Source organism: Mastigoproctus giganteus, chromosome 4, assembly GCF_048544385.1.
Source record: "Mastigoproctus giganteus isolate SK-2022 chromosome 4, ASM4854438v1, whole genome shotgun sequence".
Classification (NCBI taxonomy): Eukaryota; Metazoa; Arthropoda; class Arachnida; order Uropygi; family Thelyphonidae; genus Mastigoproctus; species Mastigoproctus giganteus.
Window position 1 is genome coordinate 149,405,172 of NC_143578.1, and position 26,554 is coordinate 149,431,725.

The 26,554-nt window shown below is 38.9% G+C and overlaps 1 protein-coding gene across 1 annotated transcript in view; it reads right to left on the bottom strand.

Annotated features, from left to right (window-relative positions):
- Window positions 1–26,554, bottom strand: part of LOC150087120 (twitchin-like) — a 3,511,780-nt gene that overhangs the window by 2,054,395 nt on the left and 1,430,831 nt on the right. Inside the window, 1 exon segment of the mRNA XM_090372971.1 lies at window positions 72–374. Coding sequence (XP_090229097.1) covers window positions 72–374 — 303 coding nt within the window.

A 26,554-nucleotide genomic window follows, 5' to 3' on the forward strand; every position in this document is an offset into this window, starting at 1 on the left:
TTTCCTTTTGCTAAGGTTTTCATATCAAAACACAGTAATGACAATTCTGAAGTTAAGAATAATTAACTCACATGATCTAGGCTTTGCTATAACTGATCTAGATGCATCACTAGGTTCACCACGACCCCCTTTGTTAACAGCCATTACTCTAAACTCATATTCCTCTCCTTCTTCTAAATCACCAACAGTGGCTGAATTCTTATCACCAGAAACTTCTTTTGCTTTCTGCCATTTATGTGAACCCTTTTTCCTCTTTTCCACAATATATTTCTGGATAGGTGCTCCTCCATCATTAGCAGGTGGTGCCCATTTTAAATCCACATGGTCTTTGTCCCAATCTGTTGGCTCAGGCTTTCCAGGCTTTCCAGGTTCATCTATACAAATAATAATATAAAGCATTCTTTTTAACTTCTTAGCTTTATGCTAACCACAAAATGAAAAGAATAAAAAAAACAAGACAATTACAAATTAACTGATTACAGCAGTATACTGTATATGATTATACTATATCATAATAAACATTTCTATGTGCTATTCCCTTTAAACTGCAAATTACAATTCATTAGAAAATTAAGACTTCAAAGTTAACAATTATAATCAGTACTGAAGTTAAAATAGTATATTCTTATAATTTTCAGCAAAGGTGAATAATTCAAAGTAATTTTATTCGTGGTCAGCATAAGTTTACAATTTCTAACATCATAATGGTTGCTTCTTATTTGTATACCAATTGCAGAAATTTCTACAAGAATTATATAAGCATTCTAAAATAAATCTGGCATTCAAACCACTCAGCAAACTTGTCCTAAGAATTAGTTGTTTACCAGTCATATTTGACAATAAATTAAATGTATTAAAAACAACTTTTCAAAGAAACAAATATAAAAACCATATGAGTGAAAAATAAATAAATAAATAAACATTTGAAATAAATTACTAATGACAAAACTATAATAATAATAACTAGGGGGCTCTGCCCCTGCTTACTTTGCTCGCCAACCCCCGCATGTACTTTTGTATGTAATATGTAGAGGTGTGAAATAAGTCAAATCTTTTATACATAAAAGACACACCTGTCAAAACACACTGATTGATATCTAATCATGAAATGACCCATGTAATCATTTACCTGCATTTAGGTCACTTACTTAGGTCACTTAGGAAAAGGCCTGGAAAAATTTCAGATCTTGGGTACCACTCCATACCTCGACTAAAAGTCATGAAGAAGGTTAGCTAGTTATTCGGTTTTTAGGAGCATTAGCAACTAAGGCCATGTTGTTCCGGGAATATGCGGTGGTCATTCCCTTGACCTTTCCGCATCCTCCGTATTTGGTGGTGACAGGCTTGAACCCCGGTGTAATCAAGAAGCATGTGCTATGCACTGCTGCTCCTTCCCACCTGGCTACGGAGGTGCCTCACAAAGAAGGCAGTGATTGGGAGGTGCCACTCACTGTTTAGCCCTGCCCCTTTCCTCCTAGGCTGACATGCCTAGGCTGTTTATCCCCCCCCCACTTGCTGCTGTTTTCCGATTTTAAAATACCGGGATGGGGGATAAACACCCTACCTAAACTAAGCACCCCCCTCCCTCCTCGACAAAACAATCAAAAACAAAATGCATTCACATTAATCACCCAATCACAGAACTCGACCATACAATCACTCCGTTCTATGACCACGCCCACTGCATGGAGTGGTACCCAAATAATAGATTTTAGCCAAAGGCCTTTTGCTCCGGGTTCCACAATGCATGAGGAATATTGTATCCGAAAGAGCAGTACTAAAATATTTAACTGAAATATTTTCAAACTATACAAATATTTACAAAATACTAAATAATTTACAAATATTTAAAATATTTACAAAATACTAAACAATTTACAAATATTTAAAATATTCACAAAATACTAAACAATTTGCAAATATTCAAAATTCATTAATATACAAAAACATTAAAATGGAACATCAAATGTTAGACAGTGAAGTACGTGCATGAGGGTGGTGAACGTTATGGAGATAGTTGTCAATAATTAATTGCATTTGTTGTGACGTAATTGCCTCCTCCTCTTTTCCCACTGGCGTGAATAAATATCACTAGGAGGAAAATGATTTTAATTTAATTTATAGAGAGATACTAATAAGAACAATAATAACCCCCTTCCACCCCCATGATGATGGGTACTGGTAGTACAAAGTGCACAGAGTGGTTATGTCTGGTGTTACTGCCGATATAACAACAATAATAATAATAACAACAAAACATAATTATATGTGAATAATATTAATTAAACCACACAAATTTACTTGCTTGTTTGTTTGTTTGTTTTTTTTTTTTTTAACATTAATGCACAATTACTAAAAGATGACCTATTAAGCATGCATTTTTAGAGCAGCCAACACAGGATAACAACCACTTCTCTACCCAAAACACACCCAACGAAGTTTCCTACAACGTATATTCTCCATTAACACCTTGCAACTATGGAATATACTTAACTATGATTATGAAAAACTGTGATAAGAAATATAGAATAAGGAATATGTAGTGATAAAAAATATAGAAGACTACAAGAAGATTGTATTTTAGACTTCCACCAAGCCTTATCTTAGCCATTCCAGAGTAAAAGGAACCACTGTAAATTAACACTGTTCAGTACTGCATAGATTTGGAAATAGAATTTAACTAGTAATTAAACTGTATTTAAACAACAGTGATACAAAAATTAATCTACTTGTATGTTCTTTAATATGAGAGGCACATAAGCTATGATATGATAATTTTCTACTAATTGGTATCTATTAGAAATTGTTTGTAATATTTGTAACAACTTATTGTAAATAACATATCATTTCCACCCTCCTCGCCATTATGGCCATATGGTGGTGTTAAGTAACTAAACTGAATTTTAAAAATTAAATAAATAAATATATATATATATTTTTTTTTGTTGTTGTTATCAAGTAAATTTTGCTGTATAAAAATTACTGCATGAAATACATTAAACTCCTACAAAATAAAAACTAAATAACTGGCAATGTTTCTGGTTGTTGCTGTTGTTGTTGTTGTTATTATTTGGTTTAACGACACAAGAGCTACTAAGGACAAATTGTGTCTGTTCATCGTTAATTCAAAAAACATATTATAAGAGAAGTTAAATTATATGCTAACTGCACAAGCCAATATGTTTTAGATATAATAAAAGTTCTTCAATATGTGCTTCATTTCTAAGAAATGAGATAAATCAGGTGATATATTCAACGTGAAGAGTGACTGAAAAGTGTTTGACCAGATGATTGAATGTAAAGGACAATCAACCAGAAAATGATGGACCATAAGTTGCATCTGACAGGATGAGCACTGTAGTGGGTTTTCTCCCAATAATAGAAAGAGATGAGTATGATGAGTGTGTCCAATTCTGAGTCTTGCCAGTACCACTTCCTCTCGTCTGTTTTATCGGAAGCTTTGGATCTTCTTTTATCTGGTAAAGTTTATTGTTGGTGTCACTTTGGATCTTCTTTTATCTGGTAAAGTTTATTGTTGGTGTCACTTTTCCAGGTCTGTGACCATTTATTGTAGCACACTTTGCATATGACAGACTTATAATCAGAGTAAGGAACCTGAGGATGTTGTGAGAGAGCGGGTTGAGGATGTTTATTGGCAAAGTCAGCACTTTAATTTACTGGAATGCCAGAATGGCCAGGGATCCAGCAAAAGCTGATTGGACACGCTGAAGGAGAATAGCTGGGAATGAATCTGTTTCAATGTAGGATGAGAAGACGAGAAATTCTTCCTTATGGCAGAGACAGCACTAAGGGAATCTGTGTAAATTATGGCAGATGAGATGGAAAGCTCAATAATCTTACTAAGCGCTAACTTAATGGAATATAATTTAGCTGTGAAGATGCTACAAGCAAGTGGTAGTGTGGCTGAACTTGTACATAAAGGAAAAACTGCCACAGCACCTAGCATACTCAGTTTTGGAACCATCCATATAAATTTTATAGACATGGTTGTTCATAGTAGCATGAGCTGAATGTAACTGTCTGATATTGCAGGGAGATATAATTTTTTCCCCCACTGGAGGAAGTGTATATCTTGAGAGACAGACACATGTGTCCAAGGAGCAACAGGTGTAGTTGTGTCTTGGAAAATTTCAGTTAAATTGACATTCCAAGTCTGAATAAGCTCTTTGATCCTGAGCGAGGCAGGTCTATTTTCATTTGGCTTGCTCTCATAGAAGGATTCCCAACTTGGGTGCGATGGTAGACTCTAGATCTTAGCAGCATAGTGGAACTGTAGTGTTTTTCCACACAAGTGCAATGGGGGATCATGTGCTTCAATATATAGACATTGGATGGGAGAAGTCCTAAAAGCTCCCAACGCAGTCCTCAGAGCATTGTGATGGATCATATTTAGCTGTTTTAAAGTAGTGCTCCTGGCAGTGTCGTACACTGGACAACTATACTCTAGCTGTGAACCTATTAAACTTCTATAAAGATGCAGAAAAATATACCAGTCAGCTCCCCATGACATAGATTAGACCAATTGAAGTATATACAAATGCTTTATACAAGAAGTTCTCAAATAAGTGATGTGTGTTTGGAAATTTAGTTTGCAGTCTAATAGTAGTCCAAGAAATTTAACAGTGTTAACAAGCAGGATTGGAGTATTGTTTATTTGTAGTTCAGGTTCGGGATGGAGAGCTCATTTCTTGCAAAAGTGAGTGACACTGCATTTCTTTTCTGATAGTCGGTAGCCATTCCGTGAAGTCCAGGATTCTATTTTGGTTATGGCAAGTTGGAGCTGCCGTTCGATGGTATTCATGCTTTGAGACTGACAGGAAATGGTAAGGTCATCTGCATACATATAAGTTTGAATGGCTTTTGGGATATCTTGTGTCATGCTGCTAACTCGGACTGAAAACAGTGTTGGACTAAGTATTGATCCCTGTGGGACTCCCTCTTCCTGAATGTGAGATGCAGAGAGTATGTTTTTATATTGGACCTGAAAAGAATGCAGTTGCAGGAAATGTTGAATTATTTCCGGGAAATGGCCCTAAGCCCCAGATGGTAAAGATCCATAATAATACCATGATTGGAAGGAGATTCTCTGACTCCAGGATGTAAGTGAGCCTAGTATGAACCATTCTTTCGAAAAATTTTCCCATGCAGCTCGTAAGAGATACTGGCCTGTAATTTTCAACACAGGAGGGATTTTTTCCTGGTTTTGGTAAGGCGATAATGAACAAATGGCACCATGAAGAAGGATAGGCATTTTCAGAGAAGATACAATTATAAAAAATTAATAGGATTGTCAAGTCTTCTCCAAGTGAATGCTTTAGCATAATGTAATGAACTCCATCTGGACCTGCAGCACTATTGGAAGATCTGTTTAATGATTCTTCAAGTTCTTTAATGTAAATGGTTGATTGTACGGGAATGAGCGGCGTGTGAAGAAGTTGATTTTATACAGTTCTGCACCTGCTTTGATGTTCTGGAAGGTGGATGCATAGGCAGCAGAAGCTGAGATTTTTGCAAATGATTCTGCTAATGCATTTTAAACTTCTTCAGGAGTAGTAATGTCTTTCCCTTTCCAACGAAGTATTGGAGAGGGCAGCCGAGCAAATTTGCCATTTAATGCCTGTATTCTTTTCCAGATAATCCATATATCTGTGTCTTTGATGGTTGAGGCAAAAGCAATCCATAAATCCCATTTCGCTTCCGGCCTAACTTGTCTTGCTTTTAGTCTTTTAAAAGCAATTAGGTTAGTAGTGGTGGGATACTTGTGGAAATTATTCCAAGCACGGTTTTTTTCCTGTTTCGCAATTAAACAATGTGTATTCCACCAGTGATTTCTGTGTTTTCGATATGGCATGGATTTTGGAATAGAGGCCTCAGCTGCAGTCAAAATATGATTGGTTATGTAAGTGTTTATTTACAACATCAATCGACTGTTTTTCAACCTAAAGCCTGTCTAGAGATATTTGGGAGGAATAGCCATCCCAATTAGCCTTTTTAAACTTCCAAGTGAATCATTGATCAGGATTTGGAGTTACCCCTGTTTGTAATGTGCAAATAAGGGAAAATGATTGCTATTAAATGGATCGGTTAACACTGACAATATCATGAATGGAAAAATGGACGGTGAACAGATTGATAAGTCAATTTCAGAAGTAGATCCTGTAGGTAGGTGGATATAGGTGGGAGAACCAGAGTTTAGTAAATTTAGATCATTATTGTTCAAAAATTCTTCAATCAATTTGCCCCTTGCATCCATTGTAGTGGATCCACACAAGGGATGGGGGCCATTAAAATCACCTAAAAGACAAATGGGCGTTGGGACTTGTTTAATGAGGCTGTTCAGGTCTGAATAGGGAAATGTTACTGTTGGTGGAATATAAATGGAAACAAGGGTAACTGAAACACCAACTGCAATATGAACTGCCACAGCTTCTAGAGTGGTTTGTAATTGGATGTGCTTGGACGGTGTGTTAGAATTAATAAGAATGACTACACCTCCATGGGCAGACTCAGAAATCCTATCTTGTCTGTAGATGACATCATTTGAAAATTTTGGTGAAACATGCAGTGACAAGAAAGTTTCCTGTACGCATACACCTATGGAGTTGAACTGAGCAAGTAACTCCTTTAAGTCATCAGAACGACTGACTAGTCCTCTGCAATTCACATTTTTGCCGCTCCTGGAACAGAGAAGTTTTTTCTGATTTATTTTCTGTTTTATTAGCTTGAAATTAAATAGGCATATTAACTTATTTTCTAGAGTAGTTTTATATTCTTATTTATGATAATTAGATTAAAGTAACTTAGACAGAGATTTTGTAGGTATTACTTAGTATCGGAAAGAGTATCAAATCCACGTGTTTACCGTTCGTAATCAGCCGCCATTGTTACGCGATACAAAATATCTCGAAATAGACAGCATAAGCATAATATAGTATAGTATAGTACAGTACATAATATTGTCAATTAATCAGATAATTAATCTTGTTGAACTTCACTGTCAATTACATTTTACTTTTAACTATACATATAACGACTTGGTTACGTAACATAAATAATTAATACTTAACTTGATACGGAAGTTATATAAAGGGTTTTCGTAGATAACACTCGATACTGAAACATAAATATAGCGTTATAACTGTGTTGGGATATAAGTTTAGGGTTTTAATTTTGTACTGAAATTGAAATTTTATTGAAATTAAATCGAAATCATGACTCAGACCAGAGCAGCAAAGCAAAAGGCTCAAGCTAATGGGGGTGCTGTGGCTCAGGGAAGAACTGATGGGGGCAGTTGCCCTCTGAATCACAGCCTATTAAAATGCATTACTTGCTTATTGTTTGTGGAGCAGTCGGGTACGGGACATGATACTGGCATGGGGGATGTCTTTGTGTGTGCGCGCGATGCAAGGAGTGTAAGGAAATCAGGTGACAACTCAGCATTGTTATGGGCCTATATGAGAGCTTGAAGGACAGGATGGATGCCCTCGAAGGATTAAAAGTGAGGGGCTTATCAAGCTCTCAGCTGCCCACACCAATGCCAGAACTTGCACATTGTCATCATGCAACACAGCAGCAGCCCCCAAGGCAGAATGCGCTGGTCCCAAAAGGAACTAGTAGTTGTTGTCAGGGAAACAGGAAACATGCTTCGTAAAAAGGATAGGTGGAACAGGACCAGGGTATGTCTGCCAGGGGCAAAGGTTGATGACATTGTAGAGCGGATATCATCTTTTAAGGGCACAAAAGGTGATATAGTTGTACACTAATGTTGTACACTAACGTTGGCACTAATGATATTAAGAGTAGGAGACCAGCGGAATTACTTAACAAGTACAGGTCACTGTTGAAAAAAAGCAGTGAATTAGGGTTGAATTTGAAAGTGTCTGCAATTCTGCCCAGACACGATAGGAGGGAGTATATGATGAGAGCCCTGTGGATCAATTCGGCCCTGGAAGGATTGTGCAAGGCTAAAGGGGTAGAATTTTTTTCAGCCTGGTCTGTACTTGTTAACAGGAGAGACTGCTTCTACAGGGATGGGATACACTTAAATAGAAAGGGTGCAAGAATGTTTGCTGATGCTATCGAGGCAGTGTTAGGTGGGTCGGAAAACTGCTAGATTGGGGGGATACAAGGACTAATAGATTAACAGTAGCCACTGGCAGAGGTGAAAGTGATTCTTGCACTGCTTCTATTGGAATGAGCCGCAGCCTGGAAAATAAGATGCAGGATATTTCAGAGACTGCTGGGAATCATTGGGGTACAAATAAACACATAGGTTGTGTTAGGGTAGCTAAGAAAAAGAACAGGTGCATGTATACTTGCGTGAACACCAATGCTAGGAGTTTAGTAAATAAATTTGATTAATTTGAGGTATTGCTCAAAACATCAAAGGCAGATATTGTGGGGATTTCAGAGATGTGGTGTCACACAGATATAAGGAATGCAGAACTGAAATTTGGGGAGTACAATGTCTACAGAAAGGATAGACAGGATAGGAAGGGAGGAGGGGTTATGCTATTAGTTAAGAAACACATAAAATCCAAGGAAGTGAAGCCAGTCGACATTGCTGGACAGTGCAGTGTCGAGTCAGTTTGGTGTGACATAAGCACTGGGAGATCAAAATTGAGAGTAGGAGTGTGCTATAGGCCTAATAACTCTGATGAGTATAAAAAGAAACTGTACGGGGAAATAGAGTGGGCCAGTAAATCAGAGTCTTATAATGGGGGATTTTAATTTCCCAGATATTGACTGGAATTTGGGGGCTGGTCACTCACACACTAGCAAGGCTTTTGTGGATTTATTGGATGATTGTTTTCTACATCAGCACGTTCGGGAGGCAACTAGAGGGAGTAATACTCTTGATTTGATTATCAGTAGTGATTCTTCATGCATTAAGAATCTGCAGGTAAATGAACCACTAAGTGGCAGTGATCACAGTGTGCTGAAGTAGGATTTACTCAAAGAGGTAACTACCATTTGGGATAAAGGGAAGGGTTATTGCTTTCATAAAGGCGACTACGATGGACTGAGACAGTATTTAAATTCTATTCAGTGGGACCAACTGATGATGTTACCAACAGCAAATTCAAAATGGGAAGCATTCAAAGAACTTATCTTGGAAGCTACTAGGCTTTACATACCAACTAAGAAATATTGTTCAAGGTTTAGGCCTAAGTGGATGTCAGATGAACTAATGAGACATATGGCAGAGAAAAAAAATGCATGGGATACATACAAATTAACAAGTGACACAGAAGCCTATGATAGATACAAGTTGATCTGTAACCAAGCTACAAAGGAGGTTAGGCAGTCGAAGGCAGATTACGAGAAATCTTTGGCAAGGGATGCAAAGAAAAACAGCAAAGAGTTCTTTACTTATGTAAACTCTAGAAGGAAGGGGATGAATCAGATTGGTCCACTTGATATTGATGGGTCAACTGTTGATGATCCTGCTCAGGTAGCTAACAAACTGAATGAATATTTTGCATCGACATTCACACGTGAGGTTTTAAGCGAGGGCAATGCCAGAGGTGTATTCAACTCTGGCAGTAAGCTAAAGAATCTTGTAATAACTGGGAGTAAAGTGGAGGAAAAATTGTTGAAGATAAATACAAGAAAGGCGCCTGGGGTGGATGGGATCTATCCAGTTATATTAAAGGAGACAGCAAAAGAAGTAAGCAAACCCTTAGCCATAATTATGAGAGCTTCCTTGGACTCAGGAGAAGTACCCATGGACTGGAGATGTGCAAATGTGACCCCAATTCACAAAGGAGGATCAAAGGGCAACACAAGTAATTATAGACCTGTTAGTTTATCTTCTGTTCCTGGAAAATTAATGGAGGCACTGGTTAAAGAAGCAATGCAGGATCATCTAGACAAGACTTCAGTTATAGCTCAGACACAGCATGGTTTTGTTAAGGGGAAATATTGCCTGACCAATTTGATTGAATACTATGATGCAGTCACAAAAGAACTGGATGCAGGGAATAACTTTGATATTATATACTTGGATCTTAGAAAGGCTTTTGATACTGTTGCACATGGAAGACTGCTGCACAAATTGGAGCAGTGTGGCACTGGAGGCAAATTGCTGCTATGGATAAAGGGGTGGTTGAGGGGGAGAAGACAGAGAGTGGTAATCAATGGACACTGCTCATCATGGACTAATGTTATTAGTGGAGTCCCTCAGGGTTCAGTATTGGTCCATTATTGTTTTCTATTTATAAATGATATTGATGATGGTATATCAAGCTTAATGTCCAAGTTTGCAGACGATACGAAGGTTGGCAGGGTTGTCAAGGACACTACTGACACTATGCTACTCCAACAGGATCTGGAAAGGTTGAGCAGATGAGCTGAGAGGTGGCAAATGAAGTTTAACATTGACAAATGTAAAGTACTACATATGGGAAACAGCAACCCCAGAGCAACGTATCAACTCTGTGGTACTACACTGACAGTGGTAGAGAATGATTATAGCCTTAGATGCTAATGCGCCAATAAAACCAAACCAAACCGTAGAGAATGAAAGGGACCTGGGGGTAGTTGTGCAGGCAGATATGGAGTTTTCTAAGCAGTGCAGACGGGCTGCAACAGTAGCTCATGGTGTATTGTCAATGATATATAGGAATTTTTCTAGCAGGGATAAGGAGGTGATTATTCCCTTGTATAGGTCAATGGTCAGACCACACCTAGAGTACTGTATACAGGTCTGGAGGATTCATTTCAAGAAGGATGTAGAGATGCTGGAACGAGTACAGAGAAGGGTAACAAGATTAGTGAATGGAACAAAGGGGTGCTCTTACGAAGAAGGCTTAAATTTTGCAAATTACAGTGTCTGGAGACTAGGCACCAGCGAGGTGATCTGATAGAGGTGTATAAAGCCTTGAATGGTTTGAGCATGCTCAATGCTGATGGGATTCTTCCTCTTGCTCAGAATAATCACCTGAGAGGGCATAAATTCAAATTGAGAAAAGACAGATGTAGGATAGACGTGAGGAAATTTGCCTTTAGCCAGCGGGTGGTTGGTTGGTGGAATAGACTTCCATCCCTTGTCGTGGAAGTTGATAGCCTAAATAAGCTTAAGGCTCAGCTGGACAGGTATTTCGAACGAACAGAGGGGTTAAGTGGAAGTGGCTATTTTTTATTTATTTATTTATTATTTATTTTTTTATTTATTTATTTATTTTTTTTTTTGGCTGATGCTGCATAAGCTTGCTTTCTTGCATCAAATGCCTCTACTAATGCTAATTCCATTGTATGATGTTGTACCTCATTTTGGTACAACAGGAAAACAATTTTGGTTAATCATCCTTTAAATTTAAATTTTCTGATTAATTTGGTGTATTTATTCTTTACTCGGCCTTGTAATTGCATAAAGGTATCGGTAAAGGTTTCCACGTGTTTCAACTCCGCTAACCGTTCGTAATTTTCCCGCCTTTGTGATACGATATACCGTACTAGATAGCGTTAGTTGAACTTCGTTAGCAGTTAAATTGTACGTTTAAATAAATACATATAACGACTTAGATTACAAACGTAATATAATTAATTTTATTTAACATAATTAATTATACATATAACCACTTAGGTTACGTAACATAAATAATTAGTAAAAACAAATAATTAATACATAACTTGATACGAAAGTTATATAAAGGGATTTCGCAGATAACACTCGTTACTGAAACGTAAATATTTCGTAGATAACACTCGTTACTGAAACGTAAATATTCCGTAGATAACACTCGTTACTGAAACATAAATATAGCGTTATAACTGTGTTTGGATACAAGTTTAGGATTTAATTTTGTACAGAAATTGAAATTTTATTGAAAGTAAATCTAAATCATGACTCAAACCAGAGCAGCAAAGCAAAGGGCTCAAGCTAATGGGAATGCTGTGGCCCAGGGGAGAACTGAGGGGGGCAGTTGTCCTCTGAATCACAGCCTTGTAAGATGCACTATTTGCTTGATGTTTGCGGAGCAGTCAAGTATGGGACATGATACTGCCATGGGGGATGTCTTTGTGTGTGTGCGATGCAAGGAGTGTAAGGAGATAAGGCGACAACTCAGCGTTGTTATGGGCCTATATGAGAGCTTGAAGGATAGGGTGGATGCCCTCGAAGGATTACAAGTGAGGGGCCCATCAAGCTCTCAGCTGCCCACACCAATGCCAGAGCTTGCACTTGGTCATCGCGGAACACAGCGGCAACCCCCAAGGCAGAATGCGCTGGTCCCAAAGGAACTAGTAGTTGTTGGTGACTCTATTGTCAGGGAAACGGGAAACATGCTTTGTAAAAAGGATAGGTGGAATAGGACCAGGGTATGTCTGCCAGGGGCAAACGTTGATGACGTTGTAGAGCGGATATCATCTTTTAAGGGCACAAAAGGTGATATAGTTGTACACGTTGGCACTAATGACATTAAGAGTAGGAGACCGGCGGAATTACTTGACAAGTACAGGTCACTGATGAAAAAAAGCCGTGAATTAGGGTTGAAATTGAAAGTGTCTGCAATTCTGCCCAGACACGATAGGAGGGAGTATATGATGAGAGCCCTGTCAATCAATTCGGCCCTGGAAAGATTGTGCAGGGCTCAAGGGGTAGAATTTTTTTCAGCCTGGTCTGTACTTGTTAACAGGAGAGACTGCTTCTACAGGGATGGGATACACTTAAATAGAAAGGGTGCAAGAATGTTTGCTGATGCTATCGAGGCAATGTTAGGTGGGTCGGAAAACTGCTAGATTGGGGGGATACAAGGACTAATAGATTAACAGTAGCCACTGGCAGAGGTGAAAGTGATTCTTGCACTGCTTCTATTGGAATGAGCCGCAGCCTGGAAAATAAGATGCAGGATATTTCAGAGACTGCTGGGAATCATTGGGGTACAAGTAAACACATGGGTTGTGTTAGGGTAGCTAAGAAAAAGAACAGGTGCATGTATACTTGTGTGTACACCAATGCTAGGAGTTTAGTAAATAAATTTGATGAATTTGAGGTATTGCTGAAAACATCAAAGGCAGATATTGTGGGGATTTCAGAGACGTGGTGTCACACAGATATAAGAAATGCAGAACTGGAATTTGGGGAGTACAATGTCTACAGAAAGGATAGACAGGATAGGAAGGGAGGAGGGGTTATGCTATTAGTTAAAAAACACATAAAATCCAAGGAAGTGAAGCCAGTCGACATCGCTGGACAGTGCAGTGTCGAGTCAGTTTGGTGTGACATAAGCATTGGGAGATCAAAATTGAGAGTAGGAGTGTGCTATAGGCCTAATGACTCTGATGAGTATAATAAGAAACTGTTCGGAGAAATAGAGTGGGCCAGTAAATCAGAGAGTCTTATAATGGGGGATTTTAATTTCCCAGATATTGACTGGAATTTGGGGGCTGGTCACTCACACAGTAGCAAGGCTTTTGTGGATTTATTGGATGATTGTTTTCTACATCAGCATGTTCAGGAGGCAACTAGAGGGAGTAATACTCTTGATTTGATTATCAGTAGTGATTCTTCATGCATTAAGAATCTGCAGATAAATGAACCACTTGGTGGCAGTGATCACAGGGTGCTGAAGTGGGAGTTACTCAAAGAGGTAACTACCATTAGGGGTAAAGGGAAGGGGTATTGCTTTCGTAAAGGCGACTACAATGGACTGAGACAGTATTTAAATTCTATACAGTGGGATCAACTGATGATATTGCCAACAGCAAATTCAAAATGGGAAGCATTCAAAGAACGTATCGTGGAAGCTACTAGGCTTTACATACCAACTAAGAAATATTGTTCAAGGTTTAGGCCTAAATGGTTGTCAGATGAACTAATGAGGCATATGGCAGAGAAGAAAAATGCATGGGATACATACAAATTAACACGTGACACGGACGCCTATGATAGATACAAGTTGATCTGTAACCAAGTTACAAAGGAGGTTAGGCAGGCGAAGGCAGATTACGAGAGATCCTTGGCAAGGGATGCGAAGAAAAACAGCAAAGAGTTCTTTACTTATGTAAACTCTAGAAGGAAGGGGATGAATCAGATTGGTCCACTTGAGATCGATGGGTCAACTGTTGATGACCCTGCTCGGGTAGCTAACAAACTAAATGAATATTTTGCATCGACATTCACACATGAGGAGTTATTCAGCGAGGGGAATGCCAGAGGTGTATTCAACTCTAGCAGTAAGCTAGAGAATCTTGTAATAACTGAGAGCAAAGTGGAGGAGAAATTGTTGAAGATAAACACAAGAAAGGCACCTGGGGTGGATGGGATCTATCCAGTTATATTAAAGGAGGCAGCAAAGGAGGTAAGCAAACCCTTAGCCATAATTATGAGAGCTTCCTTGGACTCAGGGGAGGTACCCATTGACTGGAGATGTGCAAATGTGACCCCAATTCACAAAGGGGGATCAAAGGCTGACACAAGTAATTATAGACCTGTGAGTTTAACTTCTGTTCCCGGAAAATTAATGGAGGCACTGGTGAAAGAAGCACTGCAGGATCATCTAGACAAGACTTCAGTTATAGCTAGGACACAGCATGGTTTTGTTAAGGGGAAGTCTTGCCTGACCAATTTGATTGGATACTATGATGCAGTCACAAAAGAACTGGATGCAGGGAATAACTTTGATATTATATACTTGGATCTTAGAAAGGCTTTTGATACTGTTGCACATGGAAGACTGCTGCACAAATTGGAGCAGTGTGGCATTGGAGGCAAGTTGCTGCTATGGATAAAGGGGTGGTTGAGGGGGAGAAGACAGAGAGTGGTAATCAATGGACACTGCTCATCGTGGACTAATGTTATTAGTGGAGTCCCTCAGGGTTCAGTATTGGGGCCTTTATTGTTTTCTGTATTTATAAATGATATTGATGATGGTATATCAGGCTTAATGTCCAAGTTTGCAGACGATACGAAGGTTGGCAGGGTTGTCAAGGACACTACTGACACTATGCTGCTGCAACAGGATTTGGAAAGGTTGAGCAGATGGGCTTCGAGGTGGCAAATGAAGTTTAACATTGACAAATGTAAAGTACTACATATGGGAAACAGCAACCCCAGAGCAACGTATCAACTCTGTGGTACTACACTGACAGTGATAGAGAATGAAAGGGACCTGGGGGTGGTGGTGCAGGCAGATATGAAGTTCTCTGAGCAGTGCAGACGAGCTGCAAGAGTAGCTCATGGTATATTGTCAATGATATATAGGAATTTTTCTAGCAGGGATAAGGAGGTGATTATTCCCTTGTATAAGGCAATGGTCAGGCCACACCTAGAGTACTGTATACAGGCCTGGAGGCCTCATTTCAGGAAGGATGTAGAGCTGCTGGAACGAGTACAGAGAAGGGCAACTAGATTGGTGAATGGGACAAAGGGGTTCTCTTACGAAGAAAGGCTTAAGTTTTGCAAATTACAGTGTCTGGAAACTAGGCACCAGCGGGGTGATCTGATAGAGGTGTACAAAGCCTTGAATGGTTTGAGCATGCTCAATGCTGATGGGATTCTTCCTCTAGCTCAGAAAAATCACCTGAGAGGGCATAAATTCAAATTGAGGAAAGACAGATGTAGGATAGATGTGCGGAAATTTGCCTTTAGCCAGCGGGTGGTTGGTGGGTGGAACAGACTTCCATCCCTTGTCGTGGAAGTTGATAGCCTAAATAAGTTTAAGGCTCAGCTGGACAGGTATTTCGAACGAACAGAGGGGTGAAGTGGAAGTGGTTATTTTTATTTATTTATGTTACTTTTTTTTTTTTTTTTTTTTTTTTTGGCTGATGCTGCATAAGCTTGCTTTCTTGCATCAAATGCCTCTACTAATGCTAATGCTAATGCTAATGCTAAAATGAGGATGATTCTTCTGACTGCTTTTTGTAAGGGGAGCATTTTTTTTTGTTCTTTTTTTAAGAAGGTGGGGCATCCAGTATCCATAGTGTCATTCGCATGAAGTTCTAGTATGGGTTCTTCATAATCTGAGGGTATGTCTACTTCCATACTGTTTGTGGTTTTCTTGCTGTCTTTAGGTTTCAATTTTTTGCTATCATGCAAGACCGCTGGAGCGCCAGCTGGAATGCTAATTGGAGTGTTGGTTGCTTCACTGGTTTTAGTTGGGGTGTGCCCTTTCCAGAGTTTGATAGTGTTGTTTTAATCCAGTTAAATAGAGATGTGTTAGGGGGTATTGATACATCTGTTTGAGCTGCTGCTGAATGGATGCTTCGAGTGTGAGATGCATAAGAACGACTGAGAATGGTCAACATAACTTGTCTGCGTGCCTCAGGATATGTCCCTTTATGTTCTATTTTATATTTTTGAATTTTTTTGCCGGTTTTCTACATTTCACAAGATTTAGAAAAGGCTGGGTGACTTTCTTTGCAGTTGGGGCAAATGGGACTTGCGGCTGTACAGTCTGCTTGTACGTGCTCCTTGAAACTACAAACAGGACAAATGGCTCCTGGTAATGTTCCTAAAACAATGAATAAAATAAGGCCGAATTCGGTAGTTTAAATAGCCAACTTTTACTGATGATGGCAAATCTGGGGTACTGAAAGTTAAAAATCTAGTTGGGACAAGATTTCCATCTTTTTTAGCCATTATGTGTTTGACGCTGATTACTTTTTGATTACTCAATTCTTGAACTAATTCCTATTCAGATATTGTAAGTAGGTCCCATTCAGTTATGACGCCTTTCAAGGAATTTAAGGTGTTGTGTGGAGTAATAGATACTGGCAGCCCACCGAATGTAGTTGTTTTGAGCAGCCACTCGGAATGTTTGGAGTTGGCTGTTTCAATAAGGAGGTCTCCGGATTGCAATCATTTTACCAGTTTTAGTGTCCCAGCAATGGATTCCAAATATCTCTGTATTACAAATGGTGACAATTTGCCCACAGGCTGGGTGGAAAGGGAATGTACTATGAGAAAATTTGGCATGTCGTTGCACTGCGCTTCCATCTGAAGCCTTTTCGGTTGATTACAGTCATTATCAGTGGATGTGTCTGGTCTGGAGCTTGAAGGCTCTACAGGTGGATACTCGTTTGAATCCATGGTTACTCCTTTTAGCCTTGGAGGATAACTTTTCCCCCAGGTTACCGACCCCGCCACGGGGAGGCAGGAGCAATGCCGCTCGGAGGCCAAGCAGTTGAAGTGTTAGTTGAATAGTACAACTAGAAATACAGGAAAATAAAGAAAGGTGTGTTTCCTTCCTGTGTTCTAACTTGTGGCTTTCAAGTATAGAACTGGTTTTAAAGAAAAACTGTTAGAAATGTTGGAACTTAAAAAGAAAACTTCAATCTCTTATCAAAAGCACTCTATATATTGCAAGAATATCTCTTGGCCTCAAAATATGCTTGGCACCCAGGGCCCAACATTTCTGGATTTCATATTGAATCCTGTAAGATTGTGATATAAGATTGTGTGTGCTACACTGTAAAGTTAGGAATGGCCATCAATCTTTCCTAGTTTTGCCTAATAATAACATTCAACATAGAATCCAAAAATGTCACCAATTATAAAGTAATTTTATTGTGTGGTAGTTTAACCTATTATTGTAATACTTATTTTTTACACAATAAAATTTGAATGATAACAACAATGTTGCTTATTTAGTGTTATTCAGATTTAATTAACATCTACAATTTATGTCCTTCCCTTAATAATGTTTGTTAAGGGAAGGATGTAATATTGATAATATCAATGATAACAAACCATTAATATTAAAACAATGCAAAGTTTCAAACTACTTATGTCCTTTTCCTTGGTGAGAAGGAAGTGTTCCTTACATAATACCATAGAAACTTAAATAATGAAGAAGTGCAATTTAATAAAGTGATGCATTCTCCTCAGAATAGTAATGGGATCAAATGAAAAAATAAATGGTTTAAAAATGCCCAATATACATAATTTCATTGCATATCATTGCAGTTCTAGTACTGAATACATTTTGTTGGAACAGTCAAACATTGTTGTTGCTGAAATCACACATAATGAAAACTGTGTCGAACCATTTTTGTAAATGAAACTGAATTTTTGTAAATGCCCTTGTAAATGAAACTGATACCCAGCATATATATGCTGGGTATCAGTTTCATTTACAAAGGGCATTTACAAAAATTCAGGAAAAACAGCAGCTATTCCCACTTTAGCTTTACTCTTGACCCATCTGTGCAGAGTAGAATGTGATTGGAATATGCAGCTTGTATCATGGTATGCAGCTGTTGAATGTGCTCTTTAGGTATATTAAACTCGTTCCAGTTTTGACGTCATTTGTCATTTGGTTTTTAGGGGCATTAGCAACTAAGGCCATATTGCTCCGGGGATAATGCGGTGGTCATTCCCTGACCTTTCCGCATCCTCCGTATTTGGTGGTCACGGGCTCCAAGTCTGCAAGGCAATTGCACGACTACACCTGGAACACTGTGTCTGGCATTCCACAGCATGCAGACCACTCCTAAAAAAATACATCAAGCCTGTTGAAAGTTTCCAAAGTTCATTAGTACCAGGTAAGATTGGCAAAAGGATGTCCATATGAAGAGAGAAAAAAAAAAAAAAAAAGTAAATTGCAGCCATTATCAACCCACTGCATGATGGAAGCCTCCTCAACAATTCATGCTGAGGGAAATGGACCATAATCTGCCACGCTGGTTCAGTGCGGGTTGGCAAGACATACCCCAAATATGTGGACCACAGAGCTTGGCCAACAGGCCACAAATGGGACCCAACTGAGATCCATGAGATTCCAAAAGAAGGCAATAAAATGAATAAGAGAAACATTTTTACTGTTATAAACAATTCCATAACCAGGAACAACAAATTCAAATTACTGTGGAGGTTTAACATTAGCAGTGGTACATGATGCAAGAAAGCAATCTTACACAGCATTAGCCAAAAAAAAAAAAAAAACCCATTTCACCCATCCATTCACTCCAAATGCCTGTTCAGTTCTTAATTGACTTTATTTAAGCTATCAACTTCTACAGCGACAGACAGAAGTTTGTTCCAGCAATCAAACACCAGCTGGCTAAAGGAAATTTCCACACATCTATTCTACAACAGTATTTCCTCAATTTGAATTTATACCCTCTTAGGTGCATAATCAGGGCAGAAGGAAGAATCTCATCAGCATTGAGCTTGCTCAAACCATTCAAGGACTTATACACCTCAACTAGACAGCTAACAGGTGCCTGCAATTTGAAGAACTTAAGCCTTTCTTGTTAACAGCAACCCTTTGCTGATACCAATCTTGTTGCCCATCTCTGTACTCATACTGGCAGCTCTACATCCTTCCTAAAATGAGGAATTCAGACCTGTATACAATACTCAAGGTGTGGCCTGACCATTGCATTATACAAAGGGACAATCATCTCCTTATACCTGATAGCAAAATTCTCGTATATCATTGACAAGACACCAGAAGCTACTCTTGCAGCCTGTCTGCAATGTTCAGAAAACTTCATATCTGAGAGCACAATTACGCCCATTTCTCCACTACCCTGAGTGTAGTACCACACAGCTGTTACGTTATTCTGTGGTTATTGCTACCCATATGCAGTACTTTACATTTGTCAATGTTAAACTTCAGTTGCCACCTTTCAGCCCATCTGCCAAACTTTTCTAGATCCTGTTGCAGTACTGTACCATCATTACTGTCATTAACAAACCTGTCAACCTTCATATTGACTGCAAACTTGGATATGTTTATGTACCTTCATCAATATCATTGATAAAAATAGAAAACAACAATGGGCCCAACACCAAACAGTGGGGAACTCCACTAATAACATTAGTCCACGAAGAGCAGAGTCCATTGATTACCATTCTCCGTCTTCTCCTGCTCAACCATCCCTTTATCGATAGCAGAAATTTGCTTCCAGTGCCACACTGCTCCAATTTGTACAGCAGTCTTCCATGTGCAATAATATCAAAAGCTTTCCTGTAATCCAAGTATATGATATCAAAATAATTTTTTGTATCAATTTCCTTTGTGACCACATCATAGTACCCAATCAAATTGGTCAGACAAGACTTCCCTTAAAAAACCCATGCATTGTCTGAACTATAACTTTAGTTTTGTCTAGATCATACTGCAGGACATTTTAACCAATGACTTCATTATTTTTCCCAGAACAGGAGTTAAACTAACAGGCCCGTAATTACTCGTGTCACCCTTCGATCCTGCTTTGTGAATTGTGAATACATTTGCATATCTCCAGTCCATGGGACCTCCACTGAATCCAAGGATGCTTTCATAATTATGGCTAAGAGTTTGCTTATTTCCTTTGCTGCCTCTTTAATATAACTTGATAGATCCCATCCACCCCAGGTGCCTTTTGTATGGTTAACATCAACAATTTCTCTTCCACTTTGCTCTCAATTATTAAAAAATCATTAAGCTTCCTTTTAGAGTTTGATAAACGTCTTGCCTCCCCTTCCTCACAGAATTCCTCATGTGAGAATGTATATGCAAAATACTCATTTAGTTTCCGAGATACCGGAGAAGGATCATCAACACTCGAACCACAGATATTATGTGGGCCAATCTCATTCATCCCCTTTCTTCTAGAGTTTACTCAAGTAAAGACTCTTTGCTATTTTTCTTTACATCCTTAGCCAAAGATTTCTGTAATCTGCCTTCACTAACCTAACCTCTCTGGCTTCATTACAAAATAGCTTATATATGCTATAGGCTTCTATATCACCTGATAATTTATATGCATCCCATGAATCTCATTAATTCATTTGACATTCATTTAGGCCCAAACCTTGAACAGTATTTCTTAGTTACTAGAAAATGCCTAGAAGTTTCAAAGATTAATTCCTTGAGTGCTTCTCATTTAGAATTTGCTCTTGGTAACATCATCAGTTGGTCTGACTGTATAGAATTTAAAAACTTTCTGAGACCACAGTAGTCACCTTTAGAAAAGCAAAAACCCTTCCTTTTACCCCTGATGGTAGTTAAATCTTTAAGTAGAAGTACACTGTGATCACTGCCCCCAAGTGGTTCCTTTATCTGCAGATTCTTAATGCATGGATAATCACAATCACTGCTATTACTCCCTCTGGTTGCCTCTCAAACATGCTGCTGCAGAAAACAATCATCCAATGAAGTGTTGCTAGTGTGTGAGTGACCAATGCAAGTTCCAAAGTTCCAGTCAATATCTGGGAAGTTAAAATCCCCATTATGAGACATTCTAATTTACTGGCCCACTCTATTTCTCTTTACAGTTATTCATTGTATTCATCAGAGTCATTAGGTCTATAACACACTCCTACTCTCCTTTTTGTCCTCCCAGTGCTTATGTCACACCAAACGGACTCAAAATTGCTCTGTCCACCCATATCAACTGGATGCACTGCCTTAAATTTTGTGTTTCTTAACTAACAGCATGATGCCTCCTGCCTTCCTATCCAGTCTATCATTTCTGTACACATTACAATTCTGCATTCTTTATATCTGTGCAACACCGCATCTCTGATTTCCCAACAATATCCACTTTTGATGCCTTGACTAGCACTTCAAAATCATCAAATTTATTTGCTGTACTCCTAGTACTGGTGTAAATGCAAGTATACATGCACCCGGTCTCACTTTTAGTTACCTAACATCATGGAACGGGTAAATATCTGTGTATTTACTTGTTCTATGATCACTCACCATAGTTCTTGAAATCTCCAGCAACTTGCTTTACAGGCTGTTGCTCATTCCAATAGGAGCAGTGAAAGAATCACTTTCACCTCTGCCTGTGACTACTGTTAATCTATTAGTCTTCGAATTCCCCCAAACTATCAGTTTTCTGACCCATCTAACAGTGCCGCAGTAGCATCAGCAAATATTCATGCAATGACATAATACTTGCAATTATGTTGTTTGGGAGAAGATAAGTTTATGCTTTTCTCTTACCATTTTGTAATTCTAGGAAATTAGCAAATAAGGTGTTATTGCTAATGCTTGGGGAGACTTCTGCAAAAGCATTTCCAACTTGTTGCAGCTCTGCAAGGTTCTACCCAATTGAAGTTATAATAGGCATATGGTATGTACTCGTGGTATCTACCACCCATTTTTCTGATTGCTTTTAAGATTTTTTGAGGTGGAGTTGTATATTCTATTTTTGAAGTGAAATATATCCAGGAGGCTTTTTGCTGGAGTTGCTAATGTACCTTACCTTTGTGCAAGCATGTTAATACCAAATTTGTAGCCCGGATAAGATTTCCTCTGGTTGGGTTACAATGGAAATTCTTCCAGGCTTTGTCTATTCATTTTTTTTTTTTTTTTTTTTTTTTTTGTGTAAGGCAATTGTTGTTCCACCTAGTTTTTGGGTGAAGTGGTAATTTTTTGGATGTTCTAGGGATAGCATTGTCAGCAGCAGGCAGTATTTTCTCTGTGAAATACATGACTACTTCACTAGGCAAGTACTGTTGAATGCTTTCCAAATCTAATATTGCTGATTTCAATATTTTGTTCAATCAGCTTTCTCTGGCTTCCCTCTTGAGTTTCTGTGAAGGTTAATCTAACAGTTTAATTAGCACTGGAAAGTGGTCATCATGATGTGGCCACTTTCCATTTATTGGATGATTTCTACTTAAGTATCAGGGACAGGACTGAAAAACACATGATTAGAGTTATTGCACTGTTAGTGCCTGTAGGAATATGCACTTATGTTAGTGATGCATCATTGAGAAGAGTGAGCTTATTTCATCTAGGAATTTTTAAATTAGTTGGCCTCTATAATCTATGTGGCTCTAATTATCACAGAGTGTGATGGCTGTAATCTCATAAAATACAAAATACAGTAATGTGTTGGTAATTGTGTTGAAAGACTATCGAGATCATTATTTTGCATATTATAATTTGGTGGTATATACAAAGAACAAATTGTAATATACACACCTACAGGTCTTTTGTGCACTTTAGGATGTTTGTTGGAATTAAAATATGTTCTCTTGAAAGCATCTGTGTTTACAAGAGAATATATATATAAATAACAACAAACATCCAAAAGTGCACAAATATACAAAAAGGAAAATGGACATTGCATATTGAGAAATGATTTTGTAAAGGTCATTGACGTTGGAATGGAAACTAAGGCACATGTGGAAATTTGCCTTTAGCCAGTGGGCAGCTGATTGCTAGGACCATCTTCCATCGGTCGTTGGTTCTAACAATCAGCTTAAATAAATTTAAGGAAGAAATGGACAAACTTTTGTAGTGAACAGAAGGGTGAAATGGGAAGAACTCTAACAGAGCTCTAAATGATTTTGTAAAAGCTGAGAGCAAAGTAAAGGTGATATTGTTGAAGGTAAACATAACAAAGGCACCTGGGGGTGGATGAGATCTATCCAGTTGTGTTAAAGAAAGCAGCAAAGGAAGTAAGCAAACCCTTGGCCATAATTATGAAAACATCACTGGATTAGGGGGAGGTCCCGAAGAACTGGAGATGTACAAATATATCCCCAATTCACAAAGGGAATGGGGGGGAAACAAAGGGTGGCACGAATTATTACAGACCTGTTAGTTTAACTTCTGTTCCAGGGAAAATAATGGAGTTCACTGGAAAAACAAGCAATGCAGGATCATCTAGGATAGACTGCAATAATAGTTCAGACACAGTATGGGTTTGTAAAGGGAACGTCTTGTCTGACCAATGTGATTGGATATTATGATGTGGTCACATAGGAAAGAGAGGCAAAATATAATTTTGATACCATATACTTGGATTTCGGGAAAGCTTTTGATACTGTTGCACTCAAAATAATGCTCTCCAAATTGGAGCATTGTGGCATTAAGAGCAAGTTTCTGCAATGGATAAAGGGATGACTGAGTGGAAGAAGAGTGGATAATCAATGGACAATGCTCTTCATGGAATAATGTTATTAGTGGAGTTCCCCAGGTTTCAGTGTTGGGCCAATTGTTGTTTTCTATATTTATCAATGATATTGATGAAGGTATAACAGGCTTAATGTCCAAGTTTGCAGATTCGCATTAGCATTAGCATTAGTAGAGGCATTTGATTCAAGAAAGCAAGCTTATGCAGCATCAGCCAAAAAAAAACCCACTTCCACTTCACCCCTCTGTTCATTCCAAATACCTGTCCAGCTGAGCCTTAAACTTATTTAGGCTATCAACCTCCACCACAAGGGATGGAAGTCTGTTCCACCAACCAACCACCCGCTGGCTAAAGGCAAATTTCCTCACGTCTATCCTGCATCTGTCTTTCCTCAATTTGAATTTATGCCCTCTCAGGTGATTTTTCTGAGATAGAGGAAGAATCCCATCAGCATTGAGCATGCTTAAACCATTCAAGGCTTTATACACCTCTATCAGATCACCTCGCTGGTGCCTAGTTTCCAGACACTGTAATTTGCAAAACTTAAGCCTTTCTTCGTAAGAATACCCCTTTGTTCCATTCACTAATCTTGTTGCCCTTCTCTGTACTCGTTCCAGCAGCTCTACATCCTTCTTGAAATGAGGCCGCCAGACCTGTATACAGTACTCTAGGTGTGGCCTGACCATTGCCTTATACAATGGAATAATCACCTCCTTATCCCTGCTGGAAAAATTCCTGTATATCATTGACAATACTCCATGAGCTACTCTTGCAGCCCGTCTGCACTGCTCAGAGAACTTCATATCTGCCTGCACAACCACCCCCAAGTCCCTTTCATTCTCTACCACTGTCAGTGTAGTACCACAGAGTTGATACGTTGCTCTGGGGTTGCTGTTTCCCATGTGTAGTACTTTACATTTGTCAATGTTAAACTTCATTTGCCACCTCTCAGCCCATCTGCTCAACCTTTCCAGATCCTGTTGCAGCAGCATAGTGTCAGTAGTGTCCTTGACAACCCTGCCAACCTTTGTATCATGTGCAAACTTGGACATTAAGCTTGATATACCATCATCAATATCATTTATAGGTACAGAAAACAATAATGGACCCAACACTGAGCCCTGAGGGACTCCACTAATAACATTAGTCCACGATGAGCAGTGTCCATTGATTACCACTCTCTGTCTTCTCCCCCTCAACCACCCCTTTATCCATAGCAGCAATTTGCCTCCAATGTCACACTGCTCCAATTTGTGTAGCAGTCTTCCATGTGCAACAGTATCAAAAGCCTTTCTAAGATCCAAGTATATAATATCAAAGTTATTCCCTGCATCCAGTTCTTTTGTGACTGCATCATAATATCCAATCAAGTTGGTCAGGCAAGACTTCCCCTTAACAAAACCATGCTGTGTCTGAGCTATAACTGAAGTCTTGTCTAAATGATCCTGCAGTGCTTCTTTAACCAGTGCCTCCATTAATTTTCCTGGAACAGAAGTTAAGCTCACAGGTCTATAATTACTTGTGTCAGCCTTTGATCCTCCTTTGTGAATTGGGGTCACATTTGCACATTTCCAGTCTATGGGTACCTCCCCTGAGTCCAAGGAAGCTCTCATAATTATGGCTAAGGGTTTGCTTACTTCCTTTGCTGCCTCCTTTAATATAACTGGATAGATCCCATCCACCCCAGGTGCCTTTCTTGTGTTTATCTTCAACAGTTTCTCCTCCACTTTACTCCCAGTTATTTCAAGATTCTGTATCTTACTGCTAGAGTTGAATACACCTCTGGCATTCCCCTTGCTGAATAACTCCTCATGTGTGAATGTCGATGCAAAATATTCATTTAGTTTGTTAGCCACCTGAGCAGGATCATCAACAGTTGACCCATCAATATCAAGTGGACCAATCTGATTCATCCCCTTCCTTCTAGAGTTAACATAAGTAAAGAACTCCTTGCTGTTTTTCTTTGCATCCTTTGCCAAGGATTTCTCATAATCTGCCTTTGCCTGCCTAACCTCCTTTGTAACTTGGTTGCATATCAACTTGTATCTATCATAGGCTTCTGTGTGATACAATGTGTGATAGATGATACAATGGTTGGTAGGGTTGTTAATGACAGTTTGCTACTGCAACAGGATCTAGAAAAGTTAGGCAGATGGGATGTGAGTGTAACATTGACAAATGCAATGTACTGCATATGGGTAACTGCAACCCCAGAGTAATGTAACAACTATGCAGTACTAAACTAAGGGTAGTGGAGAATGAAAAAGACCTGGGGGTAATTGTGCAATGAAATATAAAGTTTTCTGAGCATAGCAGATAGGCTGCCAGAGCAGCTCATGGGGGTCTTTTCAATGATATACAGGAATTTTTCAAACAGGGATAAGGAGTTGATTATCCCCTTGTATAAAGACTCCAATATAAGGCAATGGTCAGGTCACACCTTGACTGCACAGAGGTCTGGTTGACTCATTTTAGGAAAGATGCAGATACAGGCAATGAGATTGGTGAGAGGATCAAAGGGTTGCTCTTACAAAGAAAATCTTGAGTTCTGCAAATTACAGTGTCTGGGGACTAGGCACCTGCAAGGTGATTTGACTGAGGTATATAAGGACACAGTTGTAGAACAGATGTGCAAAAATTTGCCTTTAAGTGGTTGATTGCTGGAACAAACTTCCATCTGTAATAAAGGGAAATTGATAGCTTAAATAAATTCAAGGAGGAACTG